The 22,500-nt window shown below is 42.6% G+C and overlaps 1 protein-coding gene across 2 annotated transcripts in view; it reads right to left on the bottom strand.

The window, feature by feature from the left end:
- Nucleotides 1-22,500, bottom strand: part of LOC129173818 (solute carrier organic anion transporter family member 5A1) — a 74,860-nt gene that overhangs the window by 39,505 nt on the left and 12,855 nt on the right. The window contains exons 4-6 of one of the 2 annotated variants that reach the window (XM_054764991.1): nucleotides 20,133-20,336; nucleotides 16,119-16,223; nucleotides 14,335-15,646 (exon numbers count right to left, since the gene is read on the bottom strand). In XM_054764991.1, coding sequence (XP_054620966.1) covers nucleotides 14,335-15,277 — 943 coding nt within the window. In that variant the 5' untranslated portion in view covers nucleotides 15,278-15,646; nucleotides 16,119-16,223; nucleotides 20,133-20,336. The remainder of the gene's footprint in view (nucleotides 1-14,334; nucleotides 15,647-16,118; nucleotides 16,224-20,132; nucleotides 20,337-22,500) is intronic. The other variant, XM_054764993.1, reaches the window with a different exon arrangement.

Genomic DNA, 22,500 nt, shown 5'->3' on the forward strand with positions numbered 1-22,500 from the left:
TCATATTGTTGTGAGTTTTAAAAAAACAAACACTTTAATATTTAAACTTTATGCTAAGAAAATGACATTTTTCTTCATAACATTACAAGTTTATTCTCACAAAATTGCAACTTTTTTCCCTCGTTTTTATGACTTTTTCCTTCATATTTTGACTTAATTCTCGTAAAATTACAGCTCCCCCCCCCCCCATTTCAATTGCCGATTTTTCAAAATTGTCAAACTACTTCAACTTTCTTCTTGTTTCTGTTTTATGTCTGTGTTTTCTTATTTGGACTTTATTCTTGGTACATTATGACTATTTCTGTTGTTTCTCATACTATTGCAACTTTAAAAAAATAACTGTCATATTTAAACTTTATGGTACTAAAATTTAAAAAAAAATTATTAAATTGTCATAATATTATGACGCTATTCTTGTAAAATTACAACTTTTTCTCGTTAGATTCCAACGTTTTTCTCTTAATATTTTTGACTTCCTTTTATACTTTAACTACTGCTAATTTTTTTTTTTTTTTTTTTTTTTTTTTTTTAACAGCCGCCGCCCGCAAATGAAACCAGGCTGCACTTTGGTGTTTGTTTTTATGTATTTTTGTTAATATGCTAATATATTGTATTGGAATAAATCATTAACGATGCCAAACGTATGAATACAGTCATGACTCTGTTTTAACATAAGCCAACTCTTCTACTCTTGAACTGCTGCACCCCATAAGTCGAATCTTTTAAACTTCAGAGTGTTTAGCTGAATCACCACAAAACTTGGTACACACTTTTAGGGGACTGATGCGCACATGTCTGTCTTTTGAAGGGGCAACAAAGTCACTGACCATTGGTCTAATCATTAAAAAAACGCTGAGGATATCAGTATTACACGTATGCCAGCATGTCTTCCAAAGCATTTTGAGCACCATCCCATCGGGGTGCCTCGAATGTCATCCATGGGGAACCCAATGGAGAAAATGTGATATACTTGATGTGTAGCCCCCGCCACCCAGAAAGGTGCTTTTAACAGCAGGGATTTTCAAAGAATTACAGCAGTTATGACCCCTGGCCGTGTCCACGGTTGCCTTGACTGTAAATGGAATTTTCAGTCATAACAATAAAATGGCGTCTGCACAGCATATCCCCTAGTTCACCTCCCGCTCCCTACCGAGCTCTCCTGACCTTGTGTTCACCCCCCACCACACCTGATGAGAAAGCACAATGATTCATCCCCCAGGGGGCCAAAGTAATTACCACAGGCTAATGATTTGATTTAATTACGTGAAGACAATACAGGCTAGGACTTAGAGGGTCTTGTCAGAGCAATATAAGGCGCAAGGGATACAACTGACCAAACACATGAATCATCGGATTGTTTACATCCCATTGTGCTTGTCTTTGCAATAAAAAACTTCAAAAAAAATAAAAAGAAAAAAAGAGCATGGCTCTGACTATTTATTCTGCTCTGTGACACAAAACTCTACTTTAATAAATGATGTGGCCCGGCTGAGCAGCCAAACAATCTCCAGGTGATGTCACACTGGCACGCAGGAACCTTGGATTTGTGTTCACAACCTTAGACCTTTTCTAATCTCCAAAAGATGCGATACCACCGTCATCTCAGTGTTATCCGGGACTAGTGGTGATTTATAACGCCTTCTTACGCATCATGCATTCCTGATCTCACAGGGATAAGGCAAGGACGACAAGTAGATTCAATACATGAGGATCGCCAGGGCAGCTTGCGGACATGGCAATGCCTTCTCCTTCTAACCTAACAGTATAACACAAAAATATCAGCCTGTATAAATGACTCAAAACACAGCCATTATTATCTACACAGGTAGCAACACAAGTGAGCACACCTCAAAGTCCAAACAAAGGTGCTCACTTGGTCTGGAGACATACCTGGCCACTCCATCACCTTTAGCTTCTTTAACAAGTCACTTGTCATCTTGGAGGTGTGTTTGGGATCGTTATGTTGAAAAACTGCCATGGTCTACTTTAGAATGTCATACTACATGTTGGAATTTATGTTTCCTCTCAATGAACTGCAGCTCCCCAGTCCCGGGAGCACTCGTGCACCCCCAGACCATGATGCTACCACGTGGTCTGCAATAGCATGTGATGTCATTTCTATCCTTGTGGAGCTTTCTACACATTTTATCCGGGTCTTGCTTTTGTCAGTGCAGCATCAAGGGCATTAGGCTTCAAGACATGCGGAATGTTTTAAGCGTGGTAAAGACGTTTGATCCAAGAGGTACTGACTGGTACAGGCTGCGAGCTCAGACTTGAAAGAAGGTAAATGATCAGACGGCCCAAAAATGCTGAGACCACCCATTAGGCGACGGTACCACCTCACTGGCCTTACCGCTATAAACTCCCATGACTGGTCACATGGGGGAACGCAACCTCAGCTCCAGTGTCCTCTTATTTCTGTCAAATATACAGCTTTATTCTTAGGGTCTATTTTGGAAGATGCCCTCTATCATTATATAAAAGTTCCACTAAGCTCCCTCTCTGCTGTATCAGAAAATTACAGCAATAGAGGTTTTTCCTATCAAAAGAAAAGATAGGAGCCAGTCAGTGAGACGTCAGTTCTAACACTTTGTGCCATGTCCCATCATTCCAGATAAGACTTTTGAAAGCCATTTTTTTACAAAAAAAAAAAAAAGAATCTGTCATGATAATAACAGCAATGTAATGGCGCAGCAACATAATGACGCTAACTCTGAAAGATGATAGCGTGTGACAGAAGGTCAGCACTGAATGAAATTTGCTAGTTGTGTATTGTTGCAGATGCAAACGGCTTAACACAACTTCTGCTGCAGCCACTTTAGAAGGAGCAAGAACAAAGCTGCCAAAAGCCATCCAGAGCATATTTCTCTATAATGAACATAAATGGTGGAATATCACCCAAAAGAGAGCAATGTGCCATGTTAACAAAAATAAGGTCCCTCCAATGGGATGCTCCTAATTATGGCTGAATAGGTTTGGTTGGGCATGAGCTTGCACCAGCAGCTTTTCAGGCTGCACCTCCCTGTTGGTGGCCGTACAAGCACAATCTGGTCCATAGTACTACAGCAGTACACACCATGAGAAGTCATATCTTGCTGTGTAACCATAACAACATATCTGAGATAAAGCAGCAATATCTGGGCTTATTCAAAATCTAATTTTCTTTGCTTGCAGCTGCTTCTCAACTGCCTTTGTGCAATAATTAAAAGGCCCAATATTAGAATATTTCTCAATTGGCCAAACTCCAGCCTTGATGTTGAAATTTAGAAGTACTTTCAGTAAGGCACACTGGGAACACAATAGCCGCGATAAATGAGGGATTACTGTATACTGCAACTCTGCAAAAGGAGCGGTGGAGGACACAAACATTAGCAGCACTAGCATACTGTAGCTATGTGAGCTATAGTGCCAACAATATGCTCACATTAGAACAAAAACAACATGATGCTTAGTTAGCCTATTCACTGCAGAAAAACAAAATGATCAAACTTAGTGGCCACATCTGTAGCTGACAGAGATATTTGGCAGAGCTTCACGCTTTAATTTGAGCTGAGTAGCAAAGCCTTTTTCCCCTCCAAAACTGGTGGGCAAAAAGTGGACTCATCTAGCTAGGGACGGGTCATTTTCCATGAAGGAGGTTTTTGTGCGAAAAGGGATAAACAATTTTTTTTTTTAAATGAAAACGGAATTTAGAGAAAAAATAAAACAGAATTTGGAAAAACAACAGATTTCATAGGGCCCTAGAAAACCCACAACTTCAAAAGTGACCGAGCGCCTCTTCTCTCAAAAGTGGAGCAAACACATGAGGGAGATGACTGACTTCTCACATTTGCTAAGCACACTCGAGGGATACATAACACTGTTAGAACATCATCAAGAAGTTCGATGTAACGCTAGGTTCGACATGCAGTTGGTTACATGACCATCAGGTGCGGAGGATGCGGAAAGTTATGCCGTGATTGTTCTAGCAGTTGAGCCTGAAAGACACTCAAGCATCGCCTACACAATGACAGTGATGTAAGCATCTTCTTTCACACTTAATTGTTTCCTGACAACCACAGATGTGCAAATACCCACTGTGTGTTTGATGGAAATCTACTGCAAACATCTCCTAACTTGAGTTCGACATTTCCCAGCCCAGTTAGCTTTGATTTAACTTGTTTCCCCAAACATCTGCATTTCACATTACTGTCTCTACAGTCAGCTCTAGCCTAATTACACTACACCCAATTAGCCTGGGTTACATGATAGGCAACCAGCTTAATGCTACATTTAGTGGCGTAATGGAGCCTGGGAGAGCAACCACGGCGCATGGCAGACAAAATTTGCCACGGCATGCACGCCTGTCAGGCTGTATCTTTTGGACTCGCTGCGTTATAGTTTCCAGCACGTCTGTCTCCGAGTGCAGTCGTCCCGCGGGGTGAGGTTAGACGATGTTCAGAGACATCCATCTGCCATCCCGTCAAGTTGAGAACAGCCAACACAGGAGGAACAACAGCTTAAAGGTAAAAAGGGGACCAAGCTAAGAAAGAAAGTAAACAATGGAGGAAAATGTCAATAAAGTAGACCAAAATGTATAACGACTTGCAAATGTTTCTTTAGCAAACACCACAAAACCTTCCCTCAAGGAGCCCTCCATCATCACAGTGGCGAGGTCAAGGAGAGTGGCAGCAAGACTGCTGCTCGCAGGGCATGGGACTACAATGAAGAATCAAATCTTTTTCTGTGGTGGTCCTAACAAGACCCCAGAGGCTTGGATAAACATGGAGAGGCTGAGGCGAGCAGATAAGACAGAAGCCGGAAGGTATTTTGTCTGAATGTAGCTGCCAAATTTAATCCCGGGGCGTCTGGCGAGTGGTGGCAACTTGGAGGTACTTGAGTGCTCAGAGTCTGCACAGGACATTCTGATAGTAGATAACATCTGCTAATTAACATCATTAAGTCATTTCCTGACAAGACACCACAAGGCAAAGCATGGTTCTCGATACAACAGCGTAATCACACACACATTCCCTCGTATGCAGATGACACTGTTTTTTCTTTCACTTCAAAAATATTTGGAGATTTTGGCAATGTTTGTTATTTCTGAGTTGTTAGAGAACCCTATTTTGAAGCTAAGTAGACTTTACCTGTATCTATTTGAAATATTTAAAATTCCCTTAAAGCAACGAGGAAGAAAATTAACGAGCATACGTCTTTTTTTTATATATATTCTAAACTCCTGTTTCCAAACCACTGCTGTGTTGATCGGAATAACGCTGCCCGGAAAGGATGTGCCATAGTGGGGGTGTGGATGTAGCACAGTGGACATAAAATCAACAGTGCTGCTGCTGGGTGGACCAAGTAGTGCACTCCATGATGAGTCATTTCATCAACAATTAATTGCACACCATTGACCACAGTGGCCAATGAATGCACAGTTTTTCAAAAATATAAAATTTAATAAATCATTTGTGGTTGAATACTCTATAGTCAAAAATATGCATATTTAAGCTTAATTTAAGATTTTCTATGCCCTAACAGCAAAAATATTCCGTGTATAAATAAGGAATCCAACTTGATGGAAATTCACTTATCAACTTTGGATCTGGAACCAATTAACCGCGATGCAGGGTATTTGTACATTGCTTTGGTAGTCAAATTAAACTATACAGCCTTTGACATGTCCAGGGATATAACAGTGATGGAAGATTAGCATAATCACTAATTACTCTGTGTCTGCACTCTGCTAATTTAAATCTATAATCATGTGACCTCTGAGTGGCATGAGTGCTAATAGCAAGGGGGGGGGGGTGACTGGACTGCATGTTTTCATAAATTCCTTATTTATTCTGTTCAGTTTTTGGAAGATTAGCTGCAGGTTACAGAAATGCGGTTTGTCACGTTAGGTATGTGGTTTATGCGTTGCAAAATGTACGCACGCCATCAATGTGAGAATTGAACAATTCAAACACTATTTTTGGCTGCTCTTTAATTTCAGCCAGAGACGGGGATCAAGGGGGATTACGTGGAACAACATGGACCAAAGAGCAAGTACGAACAAAGACAAAAAATGTCATCCCCCCCCCCCTCCCCCCCCCCACCGGCATAGCTGAAAACAAAAGCTTTCTCAGCGTTCTTGCAATCACAAACCCCCCTCTTATGGCATTTCCCCAGGAACCTTCCCACACTGTCAAAACAATCCGGGGCCAGTGTGCTGATAAAGGCGAGTAGGCATCCAGCGATAATTTCTACACACCAATACAGTGGCCTGTGGAAACAAACAAGACTCCCACACTTGCTTGAACTTTCTCCATCTTGTTGATTGTGACTCCTCCTACTTATCACTCAAGTGTTTATAGGAGTGGGGGAAATAAGAAGTTGTTGCTGGAGGAAAACAAGAAGCGTCATCAACAACAAAAAGGGCCCATGGTTCACGAGGAGTTAGTCATAGTTGCTAAAATGTCGACCAACTGCTGCTGAGTAACCCTGCGGGTGAGTGAGACACGAGGGGGTGCAATATTTAACCCCCGTGTGAATTAGAGTGATGAAACAAGAGCGGCTTTCTTTCAGCAAGTGTGCCAGTCTCTGACAGGCCCAAAACGTGGAGGCTGAAATACGATCTGTCAGCCTGAAGGTGCAAAAGAGAGTCTACGGGGTCGTCACATGCCGCACCTGTAATGGACGTTTATGTGAAATCCCCTACCACAAAATAAAAAAAAAAAAATTTAAATCCATGTTTTGTTTTAATAATATACAGTACACACCCGCACCAGGAAACTTTGAAAGACTGTTGTACTGTACCAAACCGGAGATGTTTTATTTGTTCACACTTATTTGTATACACTTCAAGAGAGACACAGAGCAACTGTTCTTTCTAAATTTGTCAAGGGGTGGAGTAGTGAACACACCCCTTGAACCTTATGCAAGCACACAAGACCGGAGTGAGGCCCCACTCAAGCGCCATCCTGAGTGGAAAAAAAAAAAATCAGTATAAAAACATTACTCAGACATATTCTAGGATTGTGTGTGTCTTGGAGTCATCTGCACTGCTGCTACTTAATGCATAGCGCACAAATGTATATATGAATATACGCTGTATAATTTTACATGTTTTTACAGTTTAATTCATACCAACTGTCATAAACCAAGGAATGATTAAATGGATTCGAGATTGGGAGTTTGGTGAATTTGATTACCGGTAACTTGCTTGTTGGATTCACTGGCTTGTTATGTTACTTTAGTCTATTCAGCCTCCCAGGTACAGTATGTTCTTTATGCTACAGAGTAGCTAGATAACTGTTAAATGTGTCACGTTAACTGCTGATCCGTGTGCTGTTGTGTAATTGAATAACTTGCCTTTCCAGATTAAATGTCTGTTCTTGGTCTTGCATTTTGTGAAATCAATTTTGCGCTTTATTGACTGATGCAACTTGTACTCTTCAGCGAGCCAACTAAATCAGTGACTTTTGACCTTATTTTCTTCCGATAATAGGCAAGTGAAAATGGAAGAAAATATGGGGTCGCCCATATTTTCTTCCATTTTCTATTACCACAGGTGTCAAAGCCAGGTGTCCCAATACTTATGTCCATATGGAATACATTACAAAACAAGAGTATGTAAACGAGCACTTGACAAGCAGGAATCCACTTAAGGGAAAGCCTGAGCTGCACGTGTATCCTTAAAAGGTCATGGGGACGTGCAGTCCGCAATCTAATCAGCCCTGAACCCCAAACCACTACTCTCCTTCCATTTATCCATCAATAGCACCTTCTCAGCATCATTGCCTTGTAAATCACAGAAGGACATGAATGGTAAAAGAAGTGAGCAGAGGTCACAGCCATCACTTTCCAATGCTTTTCAATGAGCAGGAGAAACAGAATTATTGATCAGTCAGCTGGGATATGCAGGTCCAATGCTTTGTTAGCAGCATACAAATGGGTGGTGATTTAGGTACAGTAGGGGAATAAAATGGGCCCTATCCTGCTCAATGATATTGGATCCCAATGAGGCACTATAGTCAGTTTTTCCTCATAAAATACGCCAGAAATCTCAAGTTGTGTACTGGCTAAATCTGCATTCTTCTCCTTTTGGCCGCTAAGCTCGCATTCCACAGCCTCCTCCGCTGTGATTGCTCAGGGGTAGACTTTGACAGAAGAGGGTTTTCTAGCTCTGACTTCTCCTTGGCACTATCCCTAGCCGTGATTCCCAAAGGATGGACTGCACTATATCGTGTGACTATATTGTGATGTAGTTACACTTATAAATTAGTAATAAATTGTAATACAGTCCCTCGTTTATTCCGGTTAATTGGTTCCAGATCCGACCGCATTAAATGAATTTCCGCGATATAGGAATATGTTAATAAATGGAAGATTGTCGTAGTTATAGCATAAAAAACCTGTTTATGAATCTCTAAATACGGCTTTCTTAATGTTATTAGAGCCCTGTAGACATGAAATAACACCCCTATAATCACCTTTACACTCCTTTTATACATTGTTTACAACACAGTGCAACTCTTATTCTGCAGGGACCCGAGACGGCCGCTAGCGAGAGAGCTAACAAGCTAGTAAGCGAACCAGTTATCCTCAAGTTTATTTCATCTAACCTTAAGCAGCTAAAACTTACCACTTCCACACAGAATGGGAGTAGGGCTGGGCGATATGGACCAAAACTCATATCACGATATATTTAGGTTGAATATCGCTATATAACATACATCCCAATATTTTTTAAGCGTGAGTTTAGACAAAACAAAGTCAAATATGTGTGTCAAGTTGCTTTATTAAAATAAGTCCTTCACATGAGGATCCATCCATCCATTTTCTGTGCCGCTTATCCACATTAGGGTTGCGGGAGTATGCTGGAGCCTATCCCAGCTGACTTTGGGCACGAGGCAGGGTACAGGGCACATGCAGACAAACAATCATTCACGCTCACGCTATGGACAATTTAGAGTCGCCAATTAACCTAATGTTTTTTTGGGAATGTGGGAGGAAACCAAAGTACCCGGAGAAAACTCACGCACGCACGGGCAGAACATGCAAACGCCACACAGAGATGCCCAAGCTGAGATTCAAACCCAGATCTTCCCGATCGCCTGACTGCATAACCAACATGCTAACCGCTCGGCCACCGTGCGGCCTACTGTTTGGATGTTTTTTGAAATTTTATAGCTTCATGCAAGATATTATGCACATACAAAAAAAATCTTGTCTAAAAATAGCCATCCATCCATTGTCTATATCGCTTACCCTCACTAGGGTATGCTGGAGCCTATTCCAGCTGACTTCGGGCAAGAGGGGCAGGGTATACTCTGGACAGGTCGCCAGCCAATCGCAGGGCAAATATAGAAATTATTCACGCTCACATTCGTACCTATGGACAATTTAGAGTGTACAGCTACATAAAGCTTCTAAAATCTCTTTTTGAAATAAATATAGAAAAAGTCAAATACAATTTTTTTTATAACAAACCTTTAGCTATGCTGAAATCCTCAGCTAACAACAAAAGAACAAAATATGAAGGAGTGCCGGTCTAAGAGGAAATTTTAAAATGTCAGCAACTCAAAAATACTTTTAAATTGAACGGTAGTATGTTTTAGGTAAACATTTTAGAAGACAAGAATATCTTCATTTTGTGCCAGGAACACCAACCTGTCAACTGCATCAGACTTAGCAACTGTCTATTTGTGGTACAGCTTGTCCTGCTAAATAATTGTGACTGCGGAGCTCTCTGGACATCGCGAGTCCAACGTTTTCAGCAGGTTTCTTCAGCCATTTTTTCCCCCACTGTTGCAATGGGGACCATACCTTAGCAATGTGATAGGACACCTCTTTATAATAGCACACCACTTTGCTTTTCCTTTCATTAGAACGTGGCAGACAGCACGCACCTTCACAGATTCCTCGTATTGGAGTTTGTGCCAAGTTTTAAGGTGGTAAAAAAGATTTTTTTTTTTGCTCTGAATTCGAAGTACCTTCCACATGACTGAGCTACCGCTTATTCCTTGCTGACTAATTCTTCCACCGCAGACGCCGTCGCTTCCACTGAAGCCGCCGGGCTTCTGCTCCACAGTCTATTTCGATATCAACGACATGGTTGGTTTTGATAGTGCTTCAAGTAAATAAGAATATTTAAAAATATCGATATCGCCCAGCCCTAAATGGGAGGAGAACTTTTTTCACTCTGTCATGTCAAACATGCCATGGCTGACTTCATGCAGTTTTAAGGTAATGCAATGTAAGGTAATGTCTGAATGTTTTGTGTCATTACTACCACCCGGTGGCCAGAATACTACATATCACTTGTATTTCAAGATTCAAGAGAGTTTTATTGTCATGTGCATGGTAAAACAGCAGTTATACCATGCAATGAAATTCTTATTCTGTTCATTCTCCCAAGAAAAGAAAGAAAACACAAGAAAGAATAAGAACATAAGAAACAAACACATAAACATATATACCAATAAATTAAGCAACAAAAACAGAAGAGACATTAATACAAATAAATAATACAAATAAATAAATAAAGTGCTATGGGTGTGTGCGTGTGTTGCGTGCGGCGTGTGCGAGTGCTTCGTTGAGAAGCCTGATGGCCTGTGGGTAAAAGCTGTTTGCCAGCCTTGTGGTCCTGGACTTCAAACTCCTGTAGCGTCTGCCTGACGGTAGGAGTGTGAATAATGAGTGTTGTGGATGTGTGCTGTCCTTGATGAGGTTGTGTGTTCTGCGTAGGACTCTAGTTTTATAAATGTCTCGCAGTGAGGGGAGGGCTGCCCCAACAATGTTCTGTGAGGTCTTGATCACCCGCTGGAGTGCCTTCCTATCACGTGTTGTACAGTTACCGTACCAAACAGTGATGGAGGCGGTAAGGACACTTTCCATAGTGCATCTGTAGAAGCAACTCAGGATTGTGGTGGGCATGCCAAATTTCCTCAGTCTTCTCAGGAAGTACAGTCTCCTTTGGGACTTCTTCATAATTTGTTGGGTGTTGTGAGACCAGGTGAGGTCCTCGCTGATGTGTGTGCCAAGGAACTTGAAGGTTTTCACCCTCTCCACCTCAGTCTCATCAATAAACAGGGGTCTATGCGGCTCCTTTTCCCTTGTTCTTGGGTCAATGATCATCTCTTTAGTCTTATCTGTATTGAGAAGGAGATTGTTATCACGACACCAAGCTATGAGGTCCGCCACCTCTCTTCTGTATGATGTTTCAACACCACCAGTGATCAGTCCGATGACTGTAGTGTCATCCGCAAATTTAATGATGCTGGTGTTGTTCTGGGAGGCCACGCAATCGTAGGTGAAGAGCGTGTAGAGGAGCGGACTCAGCACACACCCCTGTGGGGTCCCAGTGCTCACAATTCTTGAGCTGGATGTGCGATTGGGGTCTGCCTGTGAGAAAGTTAAACACCCAGTTACAGAGGGAGGGACACAGGCCAAGTGTGAGGAGCTTATTTGTGAGTTTGTGGGGGCAGACTGTATTAAAAGCAGAGCTATAGTCTATAAATAGCATTCTGACGTATGTGTCCTGGCCCTGTAGGTGAGAAAGGGCTGTGTGGATGACAGTTTTGACTGCATCATCCGTGGACCGGTTCTGGCGATATGCAAACTGTAGAGGGTCCACAGTTGCCGCCGGGATGCTCTTTTTGATGTGGGTCATGACTATTCTTTCAAAGCACTTCATAACAATAGGAGTGAGTGCTATAGGGCGATAGTATTTCGACATGTTTTGACTAATGATAGACCATAGTCTACCACAAAACAGAGATCATTTGTTAATTAATTTCTGAAAAAAACGCGATATAGAGCGAGCAATAATCAAACCCCGATATTGCAAGGGATGACTGTATATGAAAATGTCTTTCGCCAAGAATAAAAGAACTTGCAGCCTTAAATGCTTAGACCAAATAAAAGTAGCCCTCCATACATTTTGGGTCCTGAACCTAGGTTGGATAGACCCTAATCTACAGCAAGATGGAGCGGCTTCACCAGAGTAACAACCAGAATGAAGTGTTGTAAATCAAAGCAGAAATAAAAACAAGGCGAGAGGGAGAGAACAAAAAATCCAAAAATGGACAATTTCTCAGCTTGTCTGTGATCACGAGGTCAGCAGTGGGGGTTAAGCTCAGATGGTTGCGTGACACTCTATTGCTATGGCAACATGGGACCAAACCAAAGCTTTACAGCATTACAGGTCAGAGGAAATGCACAGGCACAAAGATCCTCACAAAGACATGCTCTCTCACTCCCTCACTACCTCTGTGTCAACCACATTGTCCTACAAAGCAGGCGACTCCTCCCCTCCGAGTCGGTGCAAATTGGGTTGGGGTTTATGGGTTTGTGGAAGTGGAGGAGGCAGGGGGAGGACACCACCTCAAGGCATGGGGGGGGGGGGGGGGGGGATTGGGTAGCGTAGATGCTGATAGGTTTTATGATTACTGGGTTAAGTGGTCGCTCTATCAGTCACTGAATAAAGTGCTAACACTTATCCAGTGGATGTCATTTGCTACAGCAGCTGTGACTGATGAATGCCACAAAGATCTCAACGCACTTGCAACACCTGCCTCACAAAAGAGACACCACGGTTGCCATGGTTATTTTTCCGAGCATCTGGAATGCAAATCAAGGATCTTTTTTTTGTGCCTCGCAGACATGTCAGAACACGTCTCCTCTTTCTCTTCCTGCCGGGCCAAATAGGCAAAAACAGTCATCAAGGTCAAAGTGTGGTGGCAGTAGATGCCTCCACTTAAGAGTCCTACGCAGAACACACAACCTCATCAAGGACAGCACACATCCACAAGACTCATTATTCACACTCCTACCGTCAGGCAGACGCTACAGGAGTTTGAAGTCCAGGACCACAAGGCTGGCAAACAGCTTTTACCCACAGGCCATCAGGCTTCTCAACGAAGCACTCACACACGCCGCACGCAACACACGCACACACTCATAGCACTTTTATTTATTTGTATTTATTTGTATTAATGTCTCTTCTGTTTTTGTTGTTTAATTTATTGGTATATATGTTTATGTGTTTGTTTCTTATGTTCTTATTCTTTCTTGTGTTTTCTTTCTTTTCTTGGGAGAATGAACAGAATAAGATTTTCATTGCATGGTATAACTGCTGTTTTACTATGCACATGACAATAAAACTCTCTTGAATCTCTTGAATCTTGAATCACTTGTGAGGAGTTAAGGCGTCAACAAGGCTTGTTGTTTTTGCGGCCGGTTGGATAGCGGTGCTGCAGTGGCTGGCCGTGACGCAAGGATGGGATCAATACTCAGTCTTGAGGGCAGCCAAGGAGGCAGCATAAGGACGAGTCCAGTGTTTTAGGACGACGTCCCAATGTAGTGCAGTCACATGACCGCTGGACAAATAGTTCTAATCAGATACCGAGGTCAGTGGGGCAGTGAGCGCTGGCAGATTGAGGGGTGCCCCACGGCCCACTAACACAGTCACATGGGAGGATTACTTTCGGAGTTATGCGCATTACAATTGCAGAACCCGCATACCGGGTAAACACGACACCAGTGTTGAGGCCTGCGTCTGACCACCGGAACTTGTTTCCCTGCGCACACAAAAACACACACGCGCACACACACACACACACACACACACAGTACATTGTACCGGCCCATTAATCACAGGCAACCCAGTTCTGCCTGAGCCCACATTCCCTCTTACAGTGCTACAGGTTGACTTTGCAGTATATGTGGTTCCGAGGGCATGCAAGCGGGTGGTAAACACAGGCCAGACCCAATCAGGCTTATCACAGACAAATGTAATAGAACCATTCCCATGAGCAGTACCACCACCTTTTGGTTCCATTCCATTGGAAAACCAATCACAGTGGGTGACAGTACCTAAAGTAGGGGTGTCCAACATGGAGTAATTTTCAGCAGCTCAACACAAAGCTAAGCTGTTGATGTTTTGTTTATATAGCTGAACATGTATGTCTATATCGGACTAGTTAGCATCTTTAATGCATAAAATGTATCAAAGTGTCCCCCCCACATCCAATTATTCTATATGCGGCCCTCTGAAAAAAAAGTTGGGACACCCCTGACTTAAAGGGTAGTCCACTGACAAGTTTTTCCTCTTCCACGTCAAGAAGGAACACTAAATGTTGAATGCCTTGAATTGTTGCTCTATTTTATGCTATCATGCTAGCCCCTTCCAAACAGAAATCCTGAAAAAAAAATGCCCACGAGTAGATAAGACATTATCCTTTGTCTTTTACACAGAACTCCGCGAAGACCATAACCAAGCGCACCTTCACACAGAGTAGCAACATTTTAAAGTGCATGCAGAGGTAGATAAAGCTCTATGTAGTAAGAAGTAGATGGACTTACCCAGATAGAGAGAAGCGTTCTCTTTCTTCACGTTGTCATCCAAGTAGGTAGGTCCCAGGGTGTAGATCGGCGTGGAGCCCATGCCCACCAGTATCTGGGCGCAGATGAACAGAGCCACATAAAGGTTGTGTTCGTTGCCCTCCTGGTCTCGAGGGCACGATGCGGCGTCAAACATCTCCCGCCCGCTGTTGTTGCCACTAAGGCAGAGGCCTTCATGGCCCGCAGACGCGTTCATTTCTTGTATCTGGTAGGGCGGCGAAATGAAATGGGGCAGGGAAAACAACGCCGCCCCAACGGCGATGACCACACCGCCTACAGCCAACCAGCGTGGCCTCTGACCTCTGCCCCCAAAGTAGGAGATGAAGACGACCACCAGCAGGCTGCCGATGTCGAAGCAGCTGACCAGCAGGCCCGACTCAGAGCTGCGTAGGCTGTAGCGCTTCTCGATGGTGGTGATGACGCTGCTCAGGTAGCCTGACACCATCAGGGACTGGATGAAAGTCAGGTAGCACATGCAGAACAGGAAGCAGCGAGAGTCTCTGAGGATAACACGCACATACTTCCTGGCCGGGATGCGGATAAGGCGGGAGAGGGAGAAGCCCACTTTTTTACCCCCAGCTGCCCTGTGAGGATCCACGGGGAGGGAGCTGCTGAGCCCCACCATGCTGGACACAGAGGGGGAGAAATCCGTCCTGGATGACGGTGACCCCGTTTCATCAGGAGTTTTAGGCTGGAGCTCGCGACTTTCGTCCACGTGGGCAGCATCGAGCAGTCGAACCTCCTTGCAGTCCCCTTTGCAGTGCGTCTGACAGGGTCCGTTCAGGATGGGTAAGCTTTTAGACTTGAAGCAGCTCTCCGAGTCCATGTACTGGTCCTGGAGATGGAGGATCTCCAGAGACTCAGAGAGATCGCTCCCGGTCTCGTCACTGTCGGACAACGCCATGGCCAGGTGAGCTTAAGGAGGGCCCTGGCTGAGCTGTCAAGGATTCTAGTGCGACATGGTGACAATGTGGAGAGGCAGGACGGAATGGACTAAAGACTGAACTGCCAGCATCACCATGGTGGACTGGACCCCTGTGGTTATGTGCATGTTTTCATTTGTAAGAAGCTTTTAACACAACACAGCAGGGCTTAACTAACCTCGCCAAGTCACTCAGAAAAACATCACTTCTGATAATAAATATCTTAAAAACTTCTATTCTGTGTGTTGTTGTTGTTGTTGTTGTTCTTCCTTGTGTACAATCCCATCCTGATTGTTTTTATGGCTCTTTGTTAGACTCTTGTTTCCTTTGTTGCACAGCAGAGCAGCATCCTAAAACCAAGAAATAACATTAAGACACAAGTGCTAGTGTAAGGAATATATATTTCCACAGCAAAACAACATGATCTTGTTTACTGCTACAATGCCTAATCACGTCGCCTTTCGGTGTGTAGTTCAAGAGGATGCCTGCTGGCCACTTTTTATCTCTAAATGCCGTCAAAATCCCACGGCTGACAACATTAACAATATCTACAACGAAGCGGTGCTGTTGTTAAACTGTCCTAAAGGCTTAAAGAACAACAAAAACACCACCATCTCTCCTTTGTCAGATGAGAGAGCAGGAGAACAAAAGAGCACGCTGTCCGTAAACGTCTCACTCTGTCACTTTGGTAGCAAACATAAGCAGCGACAAAGACAACATCAAAACGTTGGCATTATTAATAAACGGGTGAGTGATGTTGGCCAAAATGTTGGAAATAAGTTATACAGATGTGTAGAGGTGAAGACGGGTGATTTTACTCACAAGAAACCGAAGAACATCGCCTGCTGCTGTCCTGAGAGCGGCTGCTCGCTGAATGAAATCAGCTTGATGCAGAGCGGCTGCTGCTGTCGCCGCCGCCTCCACTGACTGTAGGAAATTACAATACTTTAGCAGGTTCCTCTTACAAAGCGACTGCGATAAATGAAGTTGATGCCCTCCATCCATCCATATTTAAAGTTTACATTCAGTGGTTTAAAATAGTTTAATAGATAAAGCGTGTCATTGATTTTAAGAAACTTTTACAGATATGGCAGAACGAGTGTACCAAAACGGAGGTGAAACCCTGAACACGCCACAACACAAGAGGCGAATTGTTTACATAAGTTCACTTGGGAAATGTAGTTTCACCGTTTTATCGGCTAACATTATCCCTGCATTACCGCATAAACAGCAAATAACAAATGCCGACTCACATGAAAAATACGGTAAACATTTTACGCCGGAATTTTTTTTTACTATAATGACATTTCTACACGATGTACGTGACCACCATTCCTCCAAGGACTGCATGTATTAGCATGCCTTTCGACAAATATGGCGGCTTGTTTCGAAGTCCACGCGTCGTCATCAAGACAGCTGCGAGCCATGCTGACCCTGCTGTAATTGAAAGATAGCAGCTCACGCAAAAAAAATAAAATGTTGGCATGGTGGCATTAAAAATGACTAGTGCGAGATTTTGTCAAATAATAATTATAACAATAACTATAGCAATTACTGAAAATATCAAACAAATAAGCAGTCTGACTAAACTAACACTCATTAAACATTTATTCCACGCTTAACAATGATATGTTTGTAGCTGAGCATGCGCTTATCTTTGTGATAAAACGCAATTAGAGACACAAAGCAATATACAACTGCAATGAAGCGTTATGTCCACCAGGTGGAAGCCCTCCCCCCAACTACTTGGATAACTTTCTATTCATATACTATAGTTAGTTCCAAGAAAGAAAATATGTTAAATTACAAGCATTTACCACTAATTTTGTAATCTCATCCAGAAGTCACCCTGTGGGTTATTAAAGTGCATGGGAAATATAACGCATTGTTCTGCACACAACAGATTATTCTTGCACTGAATCTGAGAGGATGGATGGAACTTGTGACCTTTTGCAAGAGTGGGACCTCCCAGAAGACTGTAAAAGCTTTTGGCCATATATGTGTGAACAAAGCCTTTCTCAGAAATGAATTTAAATGATGTGCACATGCAGCTTTTTGCTGGACAAAAACAGACAGAACAAGTGTGTAATTGTGACACAGGGGGTGAGGATAAAGCTCTTATTTACAGCTGAAAAGTTCCCAACATTTTGCTGTTTTACTGACAAACATATTTAAATGGCTGTTTGTTTTACATACACATGGTTGCTTAATGTGCATACAAGTGCATTGTTTTACCGATTCAATAGGTCTAAGTGTCAACTCAAGTCGAGCAATACAACATTGCCCTCGTGTGGTCATTTGATGCATTGCCGGTAGGTTGCACTTTCCACAAATGACCACTAGATGGTACTTTATCCCCAAGCACTTTAATGTAATAAAGCCTGCTTAGAAATTTGATTTGTGAACTTTTTATGCAGCCTACTATGAGAAAATATAATATGTAATAATTGCAAGATAATTTTACACACTTAAAAAAATATTTTAGTTGTTCAAGTAATTTTTGAAGCATTCAACTTTGAGGTTCCGTAATTATTTTTGTCATTTAATTGAATAAAAAAAAATGAATCTCTCATTTCTACTGGCCTTGAAGAGGGAGAGGAGATGGGGGTGGTTGGTCGGTCTCCCCCCCCCTCCTGCTCCATTCATCCGACACTCTTCCTGTCAGCCATGCCAACTTTATTGACATGAGCAGGAATCCCTAATGAAAGTCAGTCTGGAGCTATTAAAGGGAATTGTGCAGACGCATAAACTTCCACTGACATGTGTGTTCATTAATACAATGCACATAGCCTTGGATGCTGGGTGTATACGGGAATATTGAGGCGTGGGTACCTGTAACTGGAAGTCAAAGCTTGTGATCATCCATGAAATAATTGCACAAACAGTTCAGCTAAATGCTTCACAACAGCAGCAGACATACTGAGGGACTCTAGCCTAGTTTGTGCTTACAGGAAAGGCATCCTTTTGTGTTGCATTCCTTTCAGCACCATACGACTACTACGGTACTCCCCAAATGAGTTGCTCAGTGAGCAGCTGCTGCATATGAATAAGCCCAGCACATGAGGATACAAGGGTGGTGTAGTAATTGTGTTAAAAAGTGCCTGTAAAATAAAGACCCCGGCAAAAGCCTACAGATGCCCCCTTGCTGTGCGGAGCAATCCATAGCAGATTGGGCCACCAATGCTTATGCTAAAGTAACCCCCCTTGCATCCAACCCAACCTGACCATCAGCAGGTGACCAAGTGAGGGGACTCACACAGGCCCCCTCCATGACAAAAGGCGGCTCAGTGTCCCTTTCCTAATAAATCACGAGGACATTAAGAAAAATGCAGCCTCGTTCCCTGCAGTGATGTTCAACACTGATAACTCGCAGCTTTGATTAGCAACGACAAGCTCACAGCTGTCCCATGCTGAGAAGATGGAAAATCGTAGTGCTGCTGCTGTAAATTATACAGTATATCACTGGCTTTTTATGTTATTCTGTTTTATTTTAGTGGTACTCATTTTAGAAAATATGTTTTATTATTGCAGTTTTAACCTGTTTCGAATATTTTGTCCCCCTTGTGTAGCTAATAAAAGGTAACCAGAATATTACCGCCATAATGACCGGTTTTGTTTTAAATCATACAGAATATTTATTTTAATACATTTATTTTTAGTAGTGTGCGGGTGTCCCCAATATAAGGCCAGAAAGTGTATTAGGATTTCATCATGTAGAAATAATTATGTCAAAAAGACTTTAATATAATACAGTTTTAGTTTCACTATTTTAATGTATTTATTTATGCAGTCGATCTTGCAGAATTAACAAGGAAAGCATTGTCGATATTTAACATAAAACTAAAAAATATATCTAATAAAATAAGTTTGACCAATAGCAGTTAATGAGTTAAGCAGGAAAAGGGAATGTATCTGCCTACTCTGCATTTCTATTCGAGTTTACAGTAAACACTCCTCAGTTCCCTTTAACATATGGAAATGGCCGCTACCTTCGGGGCTTTTGTCCTCCCTCCAAGAGCATCCACAATGTTAAAAGGAGGCACTGGCAAACATTTCATATTCATGGGAGACAATTGACGTCCACATGAATGGAATACTTGCTTTTTAGAGGTTTAGGCTACTGCAGGCTGAAGTGTGTGTGCTTTTTGCAGGCCCTCGGGCACACTGTATGCCTCATTTTATATATGAAAATACACTACATATACACACTAGATCAATGACGTTTTAATGTATTAAAAAGCTCATTAAAGTTGGTGGGAGTCACACGTCTCTTTTATGGTGCTCCTACCACCCTGACACATCCTCCTCAAGAGTGACCCCTGAAGAGGGTCCTTCTGGCCCGGCTCATCCCGCTAATTACCTCCTAGCTGTACTGTAAACGGGCCACTCCTGATAATCAGCCTAAGGCTGGGGGCACAGGAAGACATGGATGGATAGACGATGAAAGGAGTGCAGAGGAGGAGGAGGTCAAAGTAGGCAAGCAGCATCTTTACAACAGGCTGAAGCCACAGCATTGGGTACACCTGCACCATCCATTCAGCTCCAACACAAGAAAATAAATCAATGCTCACTTTTCATTGATAACAATATCACTAGTATTGAAGTTGTCATTTCAAAAGGTGGATTTCTGGACTCCGGTTTTGTATTGCATTCATTAGCTGGTGCGGATGTACCTAATATTGTATGCCATGGCTTCTGTCAAAAAATACTATTAAAGTTCATAAAAAAAATAGTGTAACACCATTTTGGGTGTAGCATAGAATTTAACAAAATATTTGAATGTTATATTTACCCCACTTATGGAGCTAAATAACATCAGAAACAACTCGTACTTACATACAAATCTGCATTGTATAGTTGCAAATGCATTGTGCAAGTGTGCCTCATGTTGTGGCTGGTAGGTGTAGGGTTTCCTATCCATCCATCCATCCATCTTCTATGCCGTTTATGCTCACTACAGTAGAGTCGCGAGTATGCTGGAGCCTATCCCCGCTGACTTCAGGCGAGAGGCAGGGTACACCCTGGACTGGTCAGGGTTTCCTATATAACACAAACATTATACACAATTCCATCATATTTTGACATGTTTTGTCATTTTCATGTATTTTCTTTTACATTATGTTGGATACTTTATTTGTACAGTATTTATTTGTATTGTTATTTTATAGAATGGACAAGGACACAATATCATGTATTATTTATTTCTTATAATATAGTTTGGATAATATGTAATATTTAATTTTAGCAATATAATTATGTTATATTATATACATATTTAAATTTAAATATTTTATTATAAGAACATAAAAAATAAAAATGCTTTGAATAAATATATATACTATATATATGTTAAGATTCTAATTAAATAATGATAGAATCTAAAATAAAACAGTAATAACATATCAAACACAACATATCAAAATCCGTTCCAGTGCAGGAGCTCTCATTTTATTAGTATATGCAGCAATATGGAGAAAAATGTTACGCATTCACCCCCTCACCACACACACGTGCCAGCCACACACACTTGTCTCTTGAGCTCCAGCTGCAAATGGAGCAATGCCTTCTGCCCGTACCCCCCTCCCTTCTTCAAAAACACCCATCTCCACACACACACACACACACACGTGCACAATGCAGCAGTGTCTGCAATGTAATTACTGCAACACTGTCTTTGTGTGGACAGTAATCCAGGGATCCATTGTTGGCCATACGTGCCTGCTCCTTCATGATTAGCAATACTCCCCCAAAACCCTGCACATGCCTCTGCCCCCCACCCTCCCACACACACACACACACAAGAGAAGTGTGCTGTGCCACAAAAGACACTATAAAGAGGTGCAATTAGTGCAGTGACATAAGCCCCTGGTGTACGGGCCCAAACTTTTATACGACACTTTAACGCAAACACTGAAGTGTGCCTCCTCGTGCATCATCGCTCCAGGGAGGGAATGAGGCGGGGGTCCACCAATACTCTCATCACGAGGAAGGGGCTTTTGTGGGCCGTCAACAAGAAGCCTTTCATTTATTAGTCAACCATTAATTGGGGAGACAGAAGAAGAAAATCATCATTAGGCCGAAGCTTTAATTGAATCCCATTCAGGGAAGACTCTGTCAATGATTACGTGACAGTCAATACAGTGACGGCACCTGTCATGTGACATCGAGGAGCATTGGCTCCGGATGCAGTGGTTCTAGAAAGTGTCATGATGCATTCAGACTCCATGTGGGGAAAAAGTACATCAAACACAAAAACAACGCGGATATTTCTTTCCAAAGTGACATTGCCAACTACTGGCCCGGCCTGATTATTATTATTCATATTTGCATTTGTGGAAACAAGCTCTCCTTTGAGAGCCACACAACAAAGCAGTGGCAGCGCATGAGAACAGGTTCCCACATCAACGATCGGAAAGGCTTGAATAAACCCTCTGTGGTTATCTTTCATCGACCCGCTGATCCGGCGATCACACAGCAGCTAACGGATCCATGGAGGCTTCGCACCGTAATTGAGTTGCTCTTTGGGAGTTTGTGTTGACAGACACACACGTGTGACAAAAGTGTGAAGGATTAGACACACACGCCACTGTTGCTTTTTTTTCTTTTTTGTTATTGCTGCCGGTGCTAATTATGCCCTGTGAAGAAGGTTGTGATTGTGGTTGTTGGTTTGAGTCCCAGAGGGGGATCAGTGTCCACGTCTGTCCTTTGTCATCAGAGACAAGGAGGGAGGAGGAGGAGGGCTGGGATTCGATGAACATGCTGGAGAAACATCAGCATGCTCTTTGTTACCTCAATGGATTGCTCCGATGTTCAAAGAATACCTGCAAAAATAGGGCCATTGGGAATGTAGTGGTTCACATAGCTGATGTTTCTATAGCTAGTGTGTGATAAGTTCCCCAATCCCAACGATGTGTATGTGTATGTGTCATTAAGGGATGTGTACAGGTATGCTCACTGACTGGATGAGCGGACTGATAGTATTTCACCTGCTGATGAACTACGTTGCGCTTTCACCACTCCTAAATCCTTGCTTTATTAATGGAAGTTCTCTATCTCTTCCTGGGCGGCTACCTCATCTTCCTCATGGCCGTGTTCCCTCTTGCTTTTAATTACCGTCTTCATGCTCCACGGCCGCTGATGACTTGATTAAGGCTGTCGCTGGCAGTTCCAGTCTCTACCCTGCTGATGAATGACTCCAAAGCTT

The sequence above is a fragment of the Dunckerocampus dactyliophorus genome, chromosome 21, assembly GCF_027744805.1.
Source record: "Dunckerocampus dactyliophorus isolate RoL2022-P2 chromosome 21, RoL_Ddac_1.1, whole genome shotgun sequence".
Taxonomy (NCBI): Eukaryota; Metazoa; Chordata; class Actinopteri; order Syngnathiformes; family Syngnathidae; genus Dunckerocampus; species Dunckerocampus dactyliophorus.